Source organism: Bombina bombina, chromosome 6, assembly GCF_027579735.1.
Source record: "Bombina bombina isolate aBomBom1 chromosome 6, aBomBom1.pri, whole genome shotgun sequence".
NCBI lineage: Eukaryota > Metazoa > Chordata > Amphibia > Anura > Bombinatoridae > Bombina > Bombina bombina.
This window is the reverse complement of record NC_069504.1, coordinates 296,479,410-296,493,933: the sequence shown is the minus strand read 5'-3', so window position 1 is coordinate 296,493,933 and position 14,524 is coordinate 296,479,410. Positions and strand designations below refer to the sequence as shown.

The window sequence follows — 14,524 nt, the reverse complement described above, 5'->3', positions numbered from 1 at the left end:
TGAAGGACACGGCAAGCATTTAAAAGTTTTGATAACCTGGCCTCCGTCAGGTAAATTTTCATTTCTACAGAATCTATCAGAGTCCCTAGGAAGGAGACTCTTGTGAGTGGTGATAGAGAACTCTTTTCCACGTTCACCTTCCACCCATGCGACCTCAGAAATGCCAGAACTATCTCTGTATGAGACTTGGCAATTTGAAAACTTGACGCTTGTATCAGAATGTCGTCTAGGTACGGAGCCACCGCTATGCCTCGCGGTCTTAGCACCGCTAGAAGTGAGCCCAGAACCTTTGTAAAAATTCTCGGGGCCGTAGCTAACCCGAAGGGAAGAGCTACAAACTGGTAATGCCTGTCTAGAAAGGCAAATCTTAGGTACCGATAATGATCTTTGTGAATCGGTATATGAAGGTAGGCATCCTTTAAGTCTACTGTGGTCATGTATTGACCCTCTTGGATCATGGGTAGGATGGTTCGAATAGTTCCCATTTTGAATGATGGAACTCTTAGGAATTTGTTTAAGATTTTTAGGTCCAAGATTGGTCTGAAGGTTCCCTCTTTTTTGGGAACCACAGATTTGAGTAAAACCCTTGCCCTTGTTCCGTCCGCGGAACTGGGTGGATCACCCCCATTACTAAGAGGTCTTGTACACAGCGTAGAAATGCCTCTTTCTTTATTTGGTTTGCTGATAACCTTGAAAGATTAAATCTCCCTTGTGTAGGAGAAGCTTTGAAGTCCAGAAGATATCCCTGAGATATGATCTCCAACGCCCAGGGATCCTGGACATCTCTTGCCCAAGCCTGGGTGAAGAGAGAAAGTCTGCCCCCCACTAGATCCGTTTCCAGATAGGGAGCCCTCTCTTCATGCTGTCTTAGGGGCAGAAGTAGGCTTTCTGGCCTGCTTGCCCTTGTTCCAGGGCTGGTTAGCTTTCCAGCTCTGTCTGTAACGAGCAACAGTTCCTTCCTGTTTTGGAGCGGAGGAAGTTGATGCTGCTCCTGCCTTGAAGTTACGAAAGGTACGAAAATTAGACTGTTTGGCCTTTGAGTATGACCCTTACCTCCAGTAATGTCAGCAATAATTTCTTTCAAGCCGGGCCCGAATAAGGTCTGCCCCTTGAAAGGAATATTAAGCAATTTAGATTTAGAAGTCACGTCAGCTGACCAGGATTTAAGCCATACCGCTCTGCGCGCCTGGATGGCGAATCCGGAGTTCTTAGCCGTTAGTTTGGTTAAATGTACAACGGCATCAGAAACAAATGCATTAGCTAGCTTAAGTGCTTTAAGCTTGGCCATAATCTCATCCAATGGAGCTGTGCGAATGGCCTCTTCCAGAGACTCAAACCAGAATGCCGCAGCAGCAGTGACAGGCGCAATGCATGCAAGGGGCTGTAAGATAAAACCTTGTTGAACAAACATTTTCTTAAGGTAACCTAATTTTTTATCCATTGGATCCGAAAAAGCACAACTATCCTCCACTGGGATAGTGGTACGTTTAGCTAAAGTAGAAACTGCTCCCTCCACCTTAGGGACCGTCTGCCATAAGTCTCGTGTGGTGGCGTCTATTGGAAACATTTTTCTAAATATCGGAGGAGGGGAAAAGGGCACACCGGGTCTATCCCACTCCTGTAAGCCTTTTAGGTATAGGAAAAAACGTCAGTACACACCGGTACCGCAAAGTATCTATCTAACCTACATATTTTCTCTGGAATTGCAACCGTGTTACAATCATTCAGAGCCGCTAATACCTCCCCTAGCAATACACGGAGGTTCTCAAGCTTAAATTTAAAATTAGAAATCTCTGAATCCGGTCTCCCTGGATCAGATCCGTCACCCTCAGAATGAAGCTCTCCGTCCTCATGTTCTGCAAATTGTGACGCAGTATCGGACATGGCTCTCACATCATCAGCGCGCTCTGTCCTTAACCCAGAGCTATCGCGCTTGCCTCTTAATTCTGGCAATTTAGATAATACCTCTGTCATAACCATGTTAAGCCATGTCTTGCAAAGTGATTTGTATGGGCCTCTCTGATGTACTTGGCGCCACAATATCACGCGCCTCCTGAGCGGGAGGCGAAGGTACTGACACGTGAGGAGAGTTAGTCGGCATAACTTCCCCCTCGTTGTCTGGTGATAATTTCTTTACAGATAAAATTTGACTTTTATTCAAAGTGACATCAATACATTTAGTACACATATTTCTGTGGGGCTCGACATTGGCCTTCAAACATAGTGAACAAACAGATTCATCTGTGTCAGACATGTTTAACAGACTAGCAATGAGACTAGCAAGCTTGGAAAATCCTTTCAAATAAGTTTACAAGCAATATAAAAAACGCTACTGCGCCTTTAAGAAGCACAAAAAATCGTCACAGTTGAAATAACAATGAACCAAATCAGTTATAGCAACCAAATTTTCACAGTAAATGTATTAAGTTAGCAAAGCATTGCACCCACTAGCAAATGGATGATTAACCCCTTAATACCCAAAAACGGATAATCAATTTAACAATTAACATTTTTATCACAGTCAAACACACTGTCACAGGTCTGCTGTGACTGATTACCTCCCTCAAAATGAATTTTGAAGACCCCTGAGCTCTCTTGAGACGTCCTGGATCAAGGAGGAAGAAGCAGGAAGACTGTAACTGAATTTTTACTGCGCAAAAAAGCGCTAAAATAGGCCCCTCCCACTCATATTACAACAGTGGGAAACCTCAGTTAACCGTTTCTATGCAGAAATAAACGACAGCCATGTGGAAAATCATGCCCCAAAAGATTTATCACCAAAGTACCTCACAAAAAATGAATAACATGCCAGTAAACGTTTTAAACATGCACTTTAAAAGTTAGGTAGTGTTATTAATAAGCCTGCTACCAGTCGTTTCTACTGCAGTTAAGGCTCATACATTACTTCAGTATTAACAGTATTTTCTTAGTCAAATTCCATTCCTTAGAAAATTACTTATTGTACATACATTCATCAGCCTGATACCAGTCGCTACTGCATTTAAGGCTGTACTTACATTACATCGGTATCAGCAGTATTTTCTTAGTCAATTCCATTCCTTAGAAAAATATTCTACTGCACATACCTCATCTGCAGGTGACCCCGCATGCTATTCCCTTTCTGAAGTTACCCCACTCCTCAGAATGTGCGAGAACAGCCAGTGGATCTTAGTTACTTCTGCTAAGATCATAGAAAACGCAGGCAGATTCTTCTTCTAAATACTGCCTGAGAGAAAAAAACAGCACACTCCGGTGCCATTTAAAATAACAAACTTTTGATTGAAGAAATAATTAAGTATAAAAATTCCACACTCCTCTCACACCTTCCTACTATGTCAGTTGCAAGAGAATGACTGGATATGACATGTGAGGGGAGGAGCTATATAGCAGCTCTGCTTGGGTGATCCTCTTGCAACTTCCTGTTGGGAAGGGAATATATCCCATAAGTAATGGATGACCCGTGGACTGAATACACTTAACAAGAGAAAGTTTCATTTTGTTTAAATAGTGACAAAACAAGTGTAAAGTTTTATTGTCTATAAAACAATGGAAGCTGCCATGTTGTAACTTAGGTTACCTTCTCTTCTATGGCCAATTAGGAACAGTTATAAATAGGTCCCTGAGTGTGCAGCCAATGGCTGTGTAGAATATAACAGTGTTCTGCATTTTCATTTCTAACAGGAACTGAAAAGCTCACAATTTCTGAATGGAATTACAGGAAAAGGGGACAAAATAAATAATGAAAGTATATTGCAGACTTTAAATTTATATATATGATTTAGCATTTTATATTGCCATCTCATCACTACAAAATTTTAAAAACTCCTATATGGTAAGGTTTTTTAGCAACCCAACCAAAGGAGGCTGTACACAAGCTCCCCAACCCATAAAAAAAAAAACAATGCTGACAGTATTTTCAGTAAATAAGTATTAAGGATCCTGCTACATTTGAAAAAGATCAAACAAATAATAAGTAATCATATGTTAAGATATTATGAATATCTAGCCTGTTAATGGTCCTGAGACCTGGAGTTGGGAAACAACTGCTTTAGATAATTTGTGCTTTAGTTGTCCCTCAAGAGAGAAAGCTTTAAAGGGCCATAATACCCAAATGTTTTAAACACTTGAAAGTGACGCAGAATAGCTGTAAAAAGCGTACTTTAAAATATCACATGAACATCTATGTAAAAAAGAAAGATATTTTACCTCAAAAGTTCCTCAGTAGTCACATCCCATTGTAAAGGACTTCTAAGCAGCAAATCAGTATGTCTGTCCCAGGACAGCCGAAGGATTGAGCCTCGTGCACTCATGTTATTTCCCTATTCAGTCTAAGGAAGTTTACTATGAAATCTCATGAGAGTTAAGTGAAATCTCATGAGATCACAGTAAAAGGAGTTCATGACCTCAGCACTGCTGATGCTGATTGGCTGCTGTTCATTTCTTTTTCTTTTTTTTTACCTGCAGCTAAGCAGCAGTTGAGTATAACTTTTTACACAGAACTTTCTCTGCTGAGCTGAGGAAATTGTGAGGTAAAATATCTTTTTTTACATAGAGATGTTCAGGTGATATTTTCATGTCAGCTTTTTAGTTATACTGCATCAGTTTCAAGTGATTTAGCATATGAGTGAGAAAGAAAGAAAAAATCAATCAAAAAGCTGCAAAGGCTATTTTGTTCCCTTAACATACAAAATTTACAATGCACCTGAAAGTAAAATTTAAAACAAAAACTATCGCTGGGTTTACGCAATTTTGTTTATCCCTAAATAAGAGTAACAATAATAAACATTGTATAACATAATAAAGATACATTTTACAGTTCCATGTTACCCAAGTATATAAAATGTCATATACATAAATTTGGTTCCAAGCACATCACACTACAGCAAATATATACACTGTACATATATTTCAGTTTTGATAAACCGGAAGTATTTCATACTTACAATCATTATCCTCACTCGTAGGTCGGTAAAAAGAAAGGCCTAATGAGATTATGGCTGCTATTTCTAATATAATTAAAGTAACATCTTGTAGTGCTTCCCATACTAACTGAAGAAATGTTTTTGGCTTTTTGGGGGGTATAATATTCTTCCCGAATACTTCTTGCCTCCTTTCAATATCTGCTGGATTCCCACTTAAACCTAGGTAAAAAGAAAAAATATAAACAATTACTTTCCAAGAAAATGTGTGCTTTCAAAAAAGCAGTCAGGTTAAGTAACACTTTATAACTTAAAGGGACAGTCTACTCCAGAATTGTTATTGTTTAAAAAGATAGATAATTATTTTATTACACATTTCCCAGTTAAACATAACCAACACAGTTAAATTAATACACTTTTTACCTCTGTAATTACCTTGTACATAAGATTCTGCAGACTGCCCCCTTATCTCAGTTCTTTTGACAGACTTCCATTTTAGCCAATCAGCGCTTGATTCATAAATAACTCCACTGGAGTGAGAACAATGCTATCTTTATAGCACACACAAACTAGTGCTGTCAATCTGTCAGAACGCACAGAGATAAAAAAGGTGGTCTTCAAGGGCTTAGAAATTAGCATATGAGCCTATTATTATTATCAGTTATTTGTAGAACACCAACAGGTTCTGCAGCGCTAAAGACATGGGTCTAATATGCAAGGTGACAGTTATGAGAGACAAAGGGATAGAGGGCCCTACCAAGAGTTTCTCATGAAAGTGATCTACAAAGCAGCTAGGCTCGTACGCTTAAATGCTAAGGGTATTCAAGGGGATAACTAAAGGAGAGGAACTAAGATAGAAAAATGTTAAAATGTTAGTGTATATTATATGCATCACTAAACAGTAGAGTCTTTAAGGAGCACTTGAACGTTTGAAAACTAGGAGAGAGTCGTGTAGAGTGAGGCAGAGAGTTCCACAAAATAGGGGCCAGTCTGGAGGTCTTGCAGATGGGAATGTGAGGAGGTAACAAGAGAGGAGGAGAGAAGGAGGTCATGAGTAGAGTGAATGGGATTGGAGGGAGAGTATCTGGAGACTAGGTTGGAGATATAGGGTGGAGCAGTGTTATTAAGAGCTTTCAAAGTTAGTCATGATTTTGTGTTTTATTCTGGAGGTTAGAGGAAGTCAGTGAAGGCAGAGAAGTGCAGCAGATGAGGATGTTATAATAAAAGTATGCTTAGGATAACAAAAAAAGGGAAATCTGTTAATGAACAGGTATTGCAGAACCTAAGGCTTCAAGGTCAGTGATATTCTTTGAAATAAACTCTGTGGCATGTAGGTTTTCAATGGATTTGCATCAGCATTTCTTTGCAATGATCCATTCCTCAGCCTCTTGAAAACACACTGACTGGCTGCCGTTTCCTTTTAATGTTTACAGCATGATGCATGCTAAGTTTATATTGTAATAAACACAATTGTTTCATGGTTTCATAAAAATTACAAATATTACTGGGATTAGAAATTTTAAAACTACAAGACTCGTACACAAAATTAAACATTAGCAATTTAGGATTGCAATAAAAGCATTTGGATGATTTAAAATGTTATTAATCAATTTTCATAAATTGTTACATGTTAAACGGATATTATTATTATGAAGTGAAATATTATAACCGCTGTATAATATTAGCGAAGTGTCAAATACTTATAGTTTATCCCTTGCTTAGCTGACTTTTCTGTGAACTCAGACGTTTAGTTCAGCATTTCTTATGAGATTGAAATGCCTTAGAAAGTCAAGAGAAAAAGCAAGTGAATACAATGCTTTGCATGGCTCTTCCACAAGATTGGAATGGTGGTCAATGAAAAAGTGAAGCTGTATCAAAAAAATGATTAAAAGAACACTAAAGTTAAAATTAAACTCATGATTCAGATAGAGCATGCAATTTTAAATAGCTTTCTCATTTACTTCCATTATCAAAAATCATGTGCATAATCTTTTTATATTTTTGGAGGACACAGCTATTAGATGAACATGTGCAGGAAATCACAGTATATACATGTATATGCATTTTGTGATTGGCTGATAGCTGTCACATGATGCAAGGGGAAGGAAATGGAACTAACTTTGAATCTTGTCACAAAAAAAAAAAAAACTACTATGCATTCGCATTATTTTTTTATTTTGCATTGATTGATCATGCACTTCTACTATATTTAATGGTCCATAAAAAAAATAATAATAAAAAATCACCACAAATCTACCAATTACAATGTTATGTTATAATTGATGAGTATAGCAAAGACACTGTATAAGGTTTCTAACCATGCTTATTTGGTCTGAATGGGTGGATAAATATCAATATTTACTTGAGTCAGGACAATTGGTTTTGCCTTTTATAGAAAATACGAAAAACATTACTTCAAGGAACATGCAAAGCCAAATAAAACTTAAATGTTCAGACAGAGCACAGAATTTGATGGAAAAAATAAAAAAAAGTCTAAACTTTCTATGTTTGTTTTATGAGAACGTTAACTGCTTAACAGCCATCTGTTTATAGACTACAAACTGTTGGAATAATACCGTCTAGAGTTTATGGAGTTTTCTCTTCTGGGGGTTTCAGAGATAGTTGGATAACCACAGTTTAATATTGTGTCTGAGTGCAAAGCAGTGGGCAACAATATAACTGGGATAAAAATCCAGTATAACACTGTTTAAAAACTTACTTAGAGGCTTCCAGTTTAGCTCTGTTTAAAAGGTTACTGGAACCCCCACTGCAAGTGGGAAATATCAGACACTCCCCCTTCCTTTGCATATGAAAAGACCCTTTACACAAAAAGAAGCAAGCTGGAGTAGGTATACGTCGGTATTCTCCTAAAACTTTGGGGCTTGGTTAGGAGTCTGAAAATCAGAGCAATGTTATTTAAAAATAAGAAAAACTATCCATTTAAAAAAACAAAACAAAAAAAAACAAACACATTAACCCCTTAATGACCACAGCACTTTTCCATTTTCTGTCCGTTTGGGACCAAGGCTATTTTTACATTTTTGCGGTGTTTGTGTTTAGCTGTAATTTTCTTCTTACTCATTTACTGTACCCACACATATTATATACCGTTTTTCTCGCCACTAAATGGACTTTCTAAAGATACCATTATTTTCATCATATCTTATAATTTACTATAAAAAAAAATATAAAATATGAGGAAAAATTGAAAAAAACACACTTTTTCTAACTTTGACCCCCAAAATCTGTTACATATCTACAACCACCAAAAAACACCCATGCTAAATAGTTTCAAAATTTTGTCCTGAGTTTAGAAATACCCAATGTTTACATGTTCTTTGCTTTTTTTGCAAGTTATAGGGCCATAAATACAAGTAGCACTTTGCTATTTCCAAACCACTTTTTTCCAAAATTAGCGCTAGTTACATTAGAACACTAATATCTTTCAGGAATCCCTGAATATCCCTTGACATGTATATATTTTTTTTTAGTAGACATCCCAAAGTATTGATCTAGGACAATTTTGGTATATTTCATACCACCATTTCACCGCCAAATGCGATCAAATACAAAAAAATCGTTCACTTTTTCACAAATTTTTTCACAAACTTTTGGTTTCTCACTGAATTTATTTACAAACAACTTGTGCAATTATGGCATAAATGGTTGTAAATTCTTCTCTGGGATCCCCTATGTTCAGAAATAGCAGACATATATGGCTTTGGCGTTGCTTTTTGGTAATTAGAAGGCCGCTAAATGCCACTGCGCACCACAAGTGTATTATGCCCAGCAGTTAAGGGGTTAATTAGGGAGCTTTTAGGGAGCTTGTAGGGTTAATTTTAGCTTTAGTGTAGTATAGTAGACAACCCCAAGTATTGATCTAGGCACATTTTGGTATATTTCATGCCACCATTTCATGGCCAAATGCGATCAAATTGAAAAAAAAGTTAAATTTTTCACAATTTTAGGTTTCTCACTGAAATAATTTACAAACAGCTTGTGCAATTATGGCACAAATGGTTGTAAATACTTGTCTGGGATCCCCTTTGTTCAGAAATAGCAGACATATATGACTTTGGCGTTGCTTTCTGGTAATTAGAAGGCCGCTAAATCCTGCTGCGCCTCACACGTGTATTATGGCTAGCAGTGAAGGGGTTAATTAGGGAGTTTGTAGGGAGCTTGCAGGGTTAATTTTAGCTTTAGTGTAGAGATCAGCCTCCCACCTGACACATCCCACCCCCTGATCCCTCCCAAACAGCTCCCTTCCCTCCCCCACCCCACAATTGTCCCCGCCATCTTAAGTACTGGCAGAAAGTCTGCCAGTACTAAAATAAAAGGGTTTTTAAAAAAAAAAATAATTTATGTAAGAACTTACCTGATAAATTCATTTCTTTCATATTAGCAAGAGTCCATGAGCTAGTGACGTATGGGATATACATTCCTACCAGGAGGGGCAAAGTTTCCCAAACCTCAAAATGTCTATAAATACACCCCTCACCACACCCACAATTCAGTTTAACGAATAGCCAAGAAGTGGGGTGATAAAAAAGTGCGAAAGCATATAAAATAAGGAATTGGAATAATTGTGCTTTATACAAAATCATAACCACCACAAAAAAAGGGCGGGCCTCATGGACTCTTGCTAATATGAAAGAAATGAATTTATCAGGTAAGTTCTTACATAAATTATGTTTTCTTTCATGTAATTAGCAAGAGTCCATGAGCTAGTGACGTATGGGATAATGATTACCCAAGATGTGGATCTTTCCACACAAGAGTCACTAGAGAGGGAGGGATAAAATAAAGACAGCCAATTTCTGCTGAAAATAATCCACACCCAAAATAAAGTTTAACGAAAAACATAAGCAGAAGATTCAAACTGAAACCGCTGCCTGAAGTACTTTTCTACCAAAAACTGCTTCAGAAGAAGAAAATACATCAAAATGGTAGAATTTAGTAAAAGTATGCAAAGAGGACCAAGTTGCTGCTTTGCAAATCTGATCAACCGAAGCTTCATTCCTAAACGCCCAGGAAGTAGAAACTGACCTAGTAGAATGAGCTGTAATTCTCTGAGGCGGAGTTTTACCCGACTCAACATAGGCAAGATGAATTAAAGATTTCAACCAAGATGCCAAAGAAATGGCAGAAGCTTTCTGGCCTTTTCTAGAACCGGAAAAGATAACAAATAGACTAGAAGTCTTTCGGAAAGATTTAGTAGCTTCAACATAATATTTCAAAGCTCTAACAACATCCAAAGAATGCAACGATTTCTCCTTAGAATTCTTAGGATTAGGACATAATGAAGGAACCACAATTTCTCTACTAATGTTGTTGGAATTCACAATTTTAGGTAAAAATTCAAAAGAAGTTCGCAACACCGCCTTATCCTGATGAAAAATCAGAAAAGGAGACTCACAAGAAAGAGCAAGTACCAAGATATCGTCCAAATAAGGAAATACCACAATACCCTGTTCTCTGATTACAGACAGAAGGGCACCGAGAACCTTTGTAAAAATTCTTGGAGCTGTAGCTAGGCCAAACGGCAGAGCCACAAACTGGTAATGCTTTTCCAGAAAAGAGAATCTCAGGAACTGATAATGATCTGGATGAATCGGAATATGCAGATATGCATCCTGTAAATCTATTGTGGACATATAATTCCCTTGCTGAACAAAAGGCAAGATAGTCCTTACAGTTACCATCTTGAACATTGGTATCCTTACATAACGATTCAATATTTTTAGATCCAGAACTGGTCTGAAGGAATTCTCCTTCTTTGGTACAATGAAGAGATTTGAATAAAACCCCATCCCCTGTTCCTGAACTGGAACTGGCATAATTACTCCAGTCAACTCTAGATCTGAAACACAATTCAGAAATGCTTGAGCTTTTACTGGATTTACTGGGACACGGGAAAGAAAAAATCTCTTTGCAGGAGGTCTCATCTTGAAACCAATTCTGTACCCTTCTGAAACAATGTTCTGAATCCAAAGATTGTGAACAGAATTGATCCAAATTTCTTTGAAAAAACGTAACCTGCCCCCTACCAGCTGAGCTGGAATGAGGGCCGCACCTTCATGTGGACTTAGAAGCAGGCTTTGCCTTTCTGGCTGGCTTGGATTTATTCCAGATTGGAGATGGTTTCCAAACTGAAACTGCTCCTGAGGATGAAGGATCAGACTTTTGTTCTTTGTTGAAATGAAAGGAACGAAAACGATTATTAGCCCTGTTTTTACCTTTAGATTTTTTATCCTGTGGTAAAAAAGTTCCTTTCCCACCAGTAACAGTTGAAATAATAGAATCCAACTGAGAACCAAATAATTTGTTACCCTGGAAAGAAATGGAAAGTAGAGTTGATTTAGAAGCCATATCAGCATTCCAAGTCTTAAGCCATAAAGCTCTTCTAGCTAAAATAGCTAGAGACATAAACCTGACATCAACTCTGATAATATCAAAGATGGCATCACAGATAAAATTATTAGCATGCTGAAGAAGAATAATAATATCATGAGAATCATGATGTGTTACTTGTTGCGCTAAAGTTTCCAACCAAAAAGTTGAAGCTGCAGCAACATCAGCCAAAGATATAGCAGGTCTAAGAAGATTACCTGAACACAGATAAGCTTTTCTTAGAAAGGATTCAATTTTCCTATCTAAAGGATCCTTAAACGAAGTACCATCTGACGTAGGAATAGTAGTACGTTTAGCAAGGGTAGAAATAGCCCCATCAACTTTAGGGATTTTGTCCCAAAATTCTAATCTGTTGGACGGCACAGGATATAATTGCTTAAAACATTTAGAAGGAGTAAATGAATTACCCAATTTATCCCATTCTTTGGAAATTACTGCAGAAATAGCATTAGGAACAGGAAAAACTTCTGGAATAACCACAGGAGATTTAAATACCTTATCCAAACGTTTAGAATTAGTATCAAGAGGACCAGAATCCTCTATTTCTAAAGCAATTAGAACTTCTTTAAGTAAAGAACGAATAAATTCCATTTTAAATAAATATGAAGATTTATCAGCATCAACCTCTGAGACAGAATCCTCTGAACCAGAAGAGTCATCAGAATCAGAATGATGATGTTCATTTAAAAATTCATCTGTAGGGAGAGAAGTTTTAAAAGATTTTTTACGTTTACTAGAAGGAGAAATAACAGACATAGCCTTCTTGATGGATTCAGAAACAAAATCTCTTATGTTATCAGGAACATTCTGCACCTTAGATGTTGAAGGAACTGCAACAGGCAATGGTACTTTACTAAAGGAAATATTATCTGCATTAACAAGTTTGTCATGACAATCAACACAAACAACAGCTGGAGGAATAGCTACCAAAAGTTTACAGCAGATACACTTAGCTTTGGTAGATCCAGCACTAGACAGCAATTTTCCTGTAGTATCTTCTGACTCAGATGCAACGTGAGACATCTTGCAATATGTAAGAGAAAAAACAACATATAAAGCAAAATTGATCAAATTCCTTAAATGACAGTTTCAGGAATGGGAAAAAATGCCAAAGAACAAGCTTCTAGCAACCAGAAGCAATGAAAAATGAGACTTAAATAATGTGGAGACAAAAGTGACGCCCATATTTTTTAGCGCCAAATAAGACGCCCACATTATTTGGCGCCTAAATGCTTTTGGCGCCAAAAATGACGCCACATCCGGAACGCCGACATTTTTGGCGCAAAATAACGTCAAAAAATGACGCAACTTCCGGCGACACGTATGACGCCGGAAACGGAAAAGAATTTTTGCGCCAAAAAAGTCCGCGCCAAGAATGACGCAATAAAATAAAGCATTTTCAGCCCCCGCGAGCCTAACAGCCCACAGGGAAAAAGAGTCAAATTTTTGAAGGTAAGAAAAAATGATTAAATCAAATGCATTATCCCAAATATGAAACTGACTGTCTGAAAATAAGGAAAGTTGAACATTCTGAGTCAAGGCAAATAAATGTTTGAATACATATATTTAGAACTTTATAAACAAAGTGCCCAACCATAGCTTAGAGTGTCACAGAAAATAAGATTTACTTACCCCAGGACACTCATCTACATGTTTGTAGAAAGCCAAACCAGTACTGAAACGAGAATCAGCAGAGGTAATGGTATATATAAGAGTATATCGTCGATCTGAAAAGGGAGGTAAGAGATGAATCTCTACGACCGATAACAGAGAACCTATGAAATAGACCCCGTAGAAGGAGATCACTGCATTCAAATAGGCAATACTCTCCTCACATCCCTCTGACATTCACTGCACGCTGAGAGGAAAACCGGGCTCCAACTTGCTGCGGAGCGCATATCAACGTAGAATCTAGCACAAACTTACTTCACCACCTCCATCGGAGGCAAAGTTTGTAAAAACTGAATTGTGGGTGTGGTGAGGGGTGTATTTATAGGCATTTTGAGGTTTGGGAAACTTTGCCCCTCCTGGTAGGAATGTATATCCCATACGTCACTAGCTCATGGACTCTTGCTAATTACATGAAAGAAAAAACATATGCTAGGGTGTAGGATCCCCCCCTTAGCCCCCAACCTCCCTGATCCCCCCCAAAACCGCTCTCTGACCATCCCCTCTGCCTCATTGGGGGCCATCTTGGGTACTGGCAGCTGTCTGCCAGTACCCAGTTTGCAAAAAAAAAAGTGCTTTTTTTATTTTTGTTTGGCTTTTTTCTGTAGTGTAGCTTCCCCCCCCCCACACAGACAAACCCCCACCACCTTGCTGATCTTTTTTTTTAAAAAATATTTAGGCATTTAAACATTTTTTATTAACAAATTTTCTGTAGTGTAGCGGTTCCCACCCGCTCCCTCCCCGTGCACGCGCGCGCCCCCGCTCATCCCCGCCCACGATCCCGCCCCCCCTGCACATAACCAGGGCCATCGATGGCCGCCACCCGCCTCCCGGTCCGGCTCCCACCCACCAACGCAGGGAGCCACCGATCTCCGGTGCAGAGAGGGCCACAGAGTGGCTCTCTCTGCACCGGATGGCTTAAAAAGGTTATTGCAGGATGCCTCCATATCGAGGCATCACTGCAATAACCGGAAAGCAGCTGGAAGCGAGCAGGATCGCTTCCAGCTGCTTTCCACACCGAGGACGTGCAGGGTACGTTCTCAGGCATTAACTGCCTTTTTTTTGAGGACGTACCCTGCACGTCCTCGGTCGTTAAGGGGTTAAAGGGCTTTATAAATAGATCATCTACAAAACATTTATGTAAAGAATACACGAGTGTATAATGTCCCTTTAAACACCAAAAATGTTACTATTTAAAAAGATAGATAATCCCTTTATTTACCATTTCCCCAGCTCTGCATAACAAACACTGTTTTAGAAATATACTTTTTACCTCTATAATTACCTTGTATCTAAGCTTCTGCTGACTGCCTCCTTATCTCAGATCTTTTGACAGACTTGCATTTCAGACAATTAGTGCTGACTCTTAAATAACTCCAGGTGCATGAGCACAATGTTATATATATGTAACACATGAACGCCCTCTAGCTGTGAAAAACTGTTAAATGAATTCATATAAGTCAGCCTTCAAGGGCTTAGAAATTAGCATATGAGCCTACCTAGCTTTAGCTTTCAACTATGAATAC

General features: G+C 38.3%; 1 protein-coding gene across 10 annotated transcripts in view; it reads right to left on the bottom strand.

Annotated features, from left to right (window-relative positions):
• Positions 1–14,524, bottom strand: part of ATP2B1 (ATPase plasma membrane Ca2+ transporting 1) — a 413,071-nt gene that overhangs the window by 140,423 nt on the left and 258,124 nt on the right. For all 10 annotated transcript variants that reach the window (XM_053716915.1, XM_053716922.1, XM_053716914.1 and 7 more), the window contains one exon: positions 4,944–5,141. In XM_053716915.1, coding sequence (XP_053572890.1) covers positions 4,944–5,141 — 198 coding nt within the window. The remainder of the gene's footprint in view (positions 1–4,943; positions 5,142–14,524) is intronic.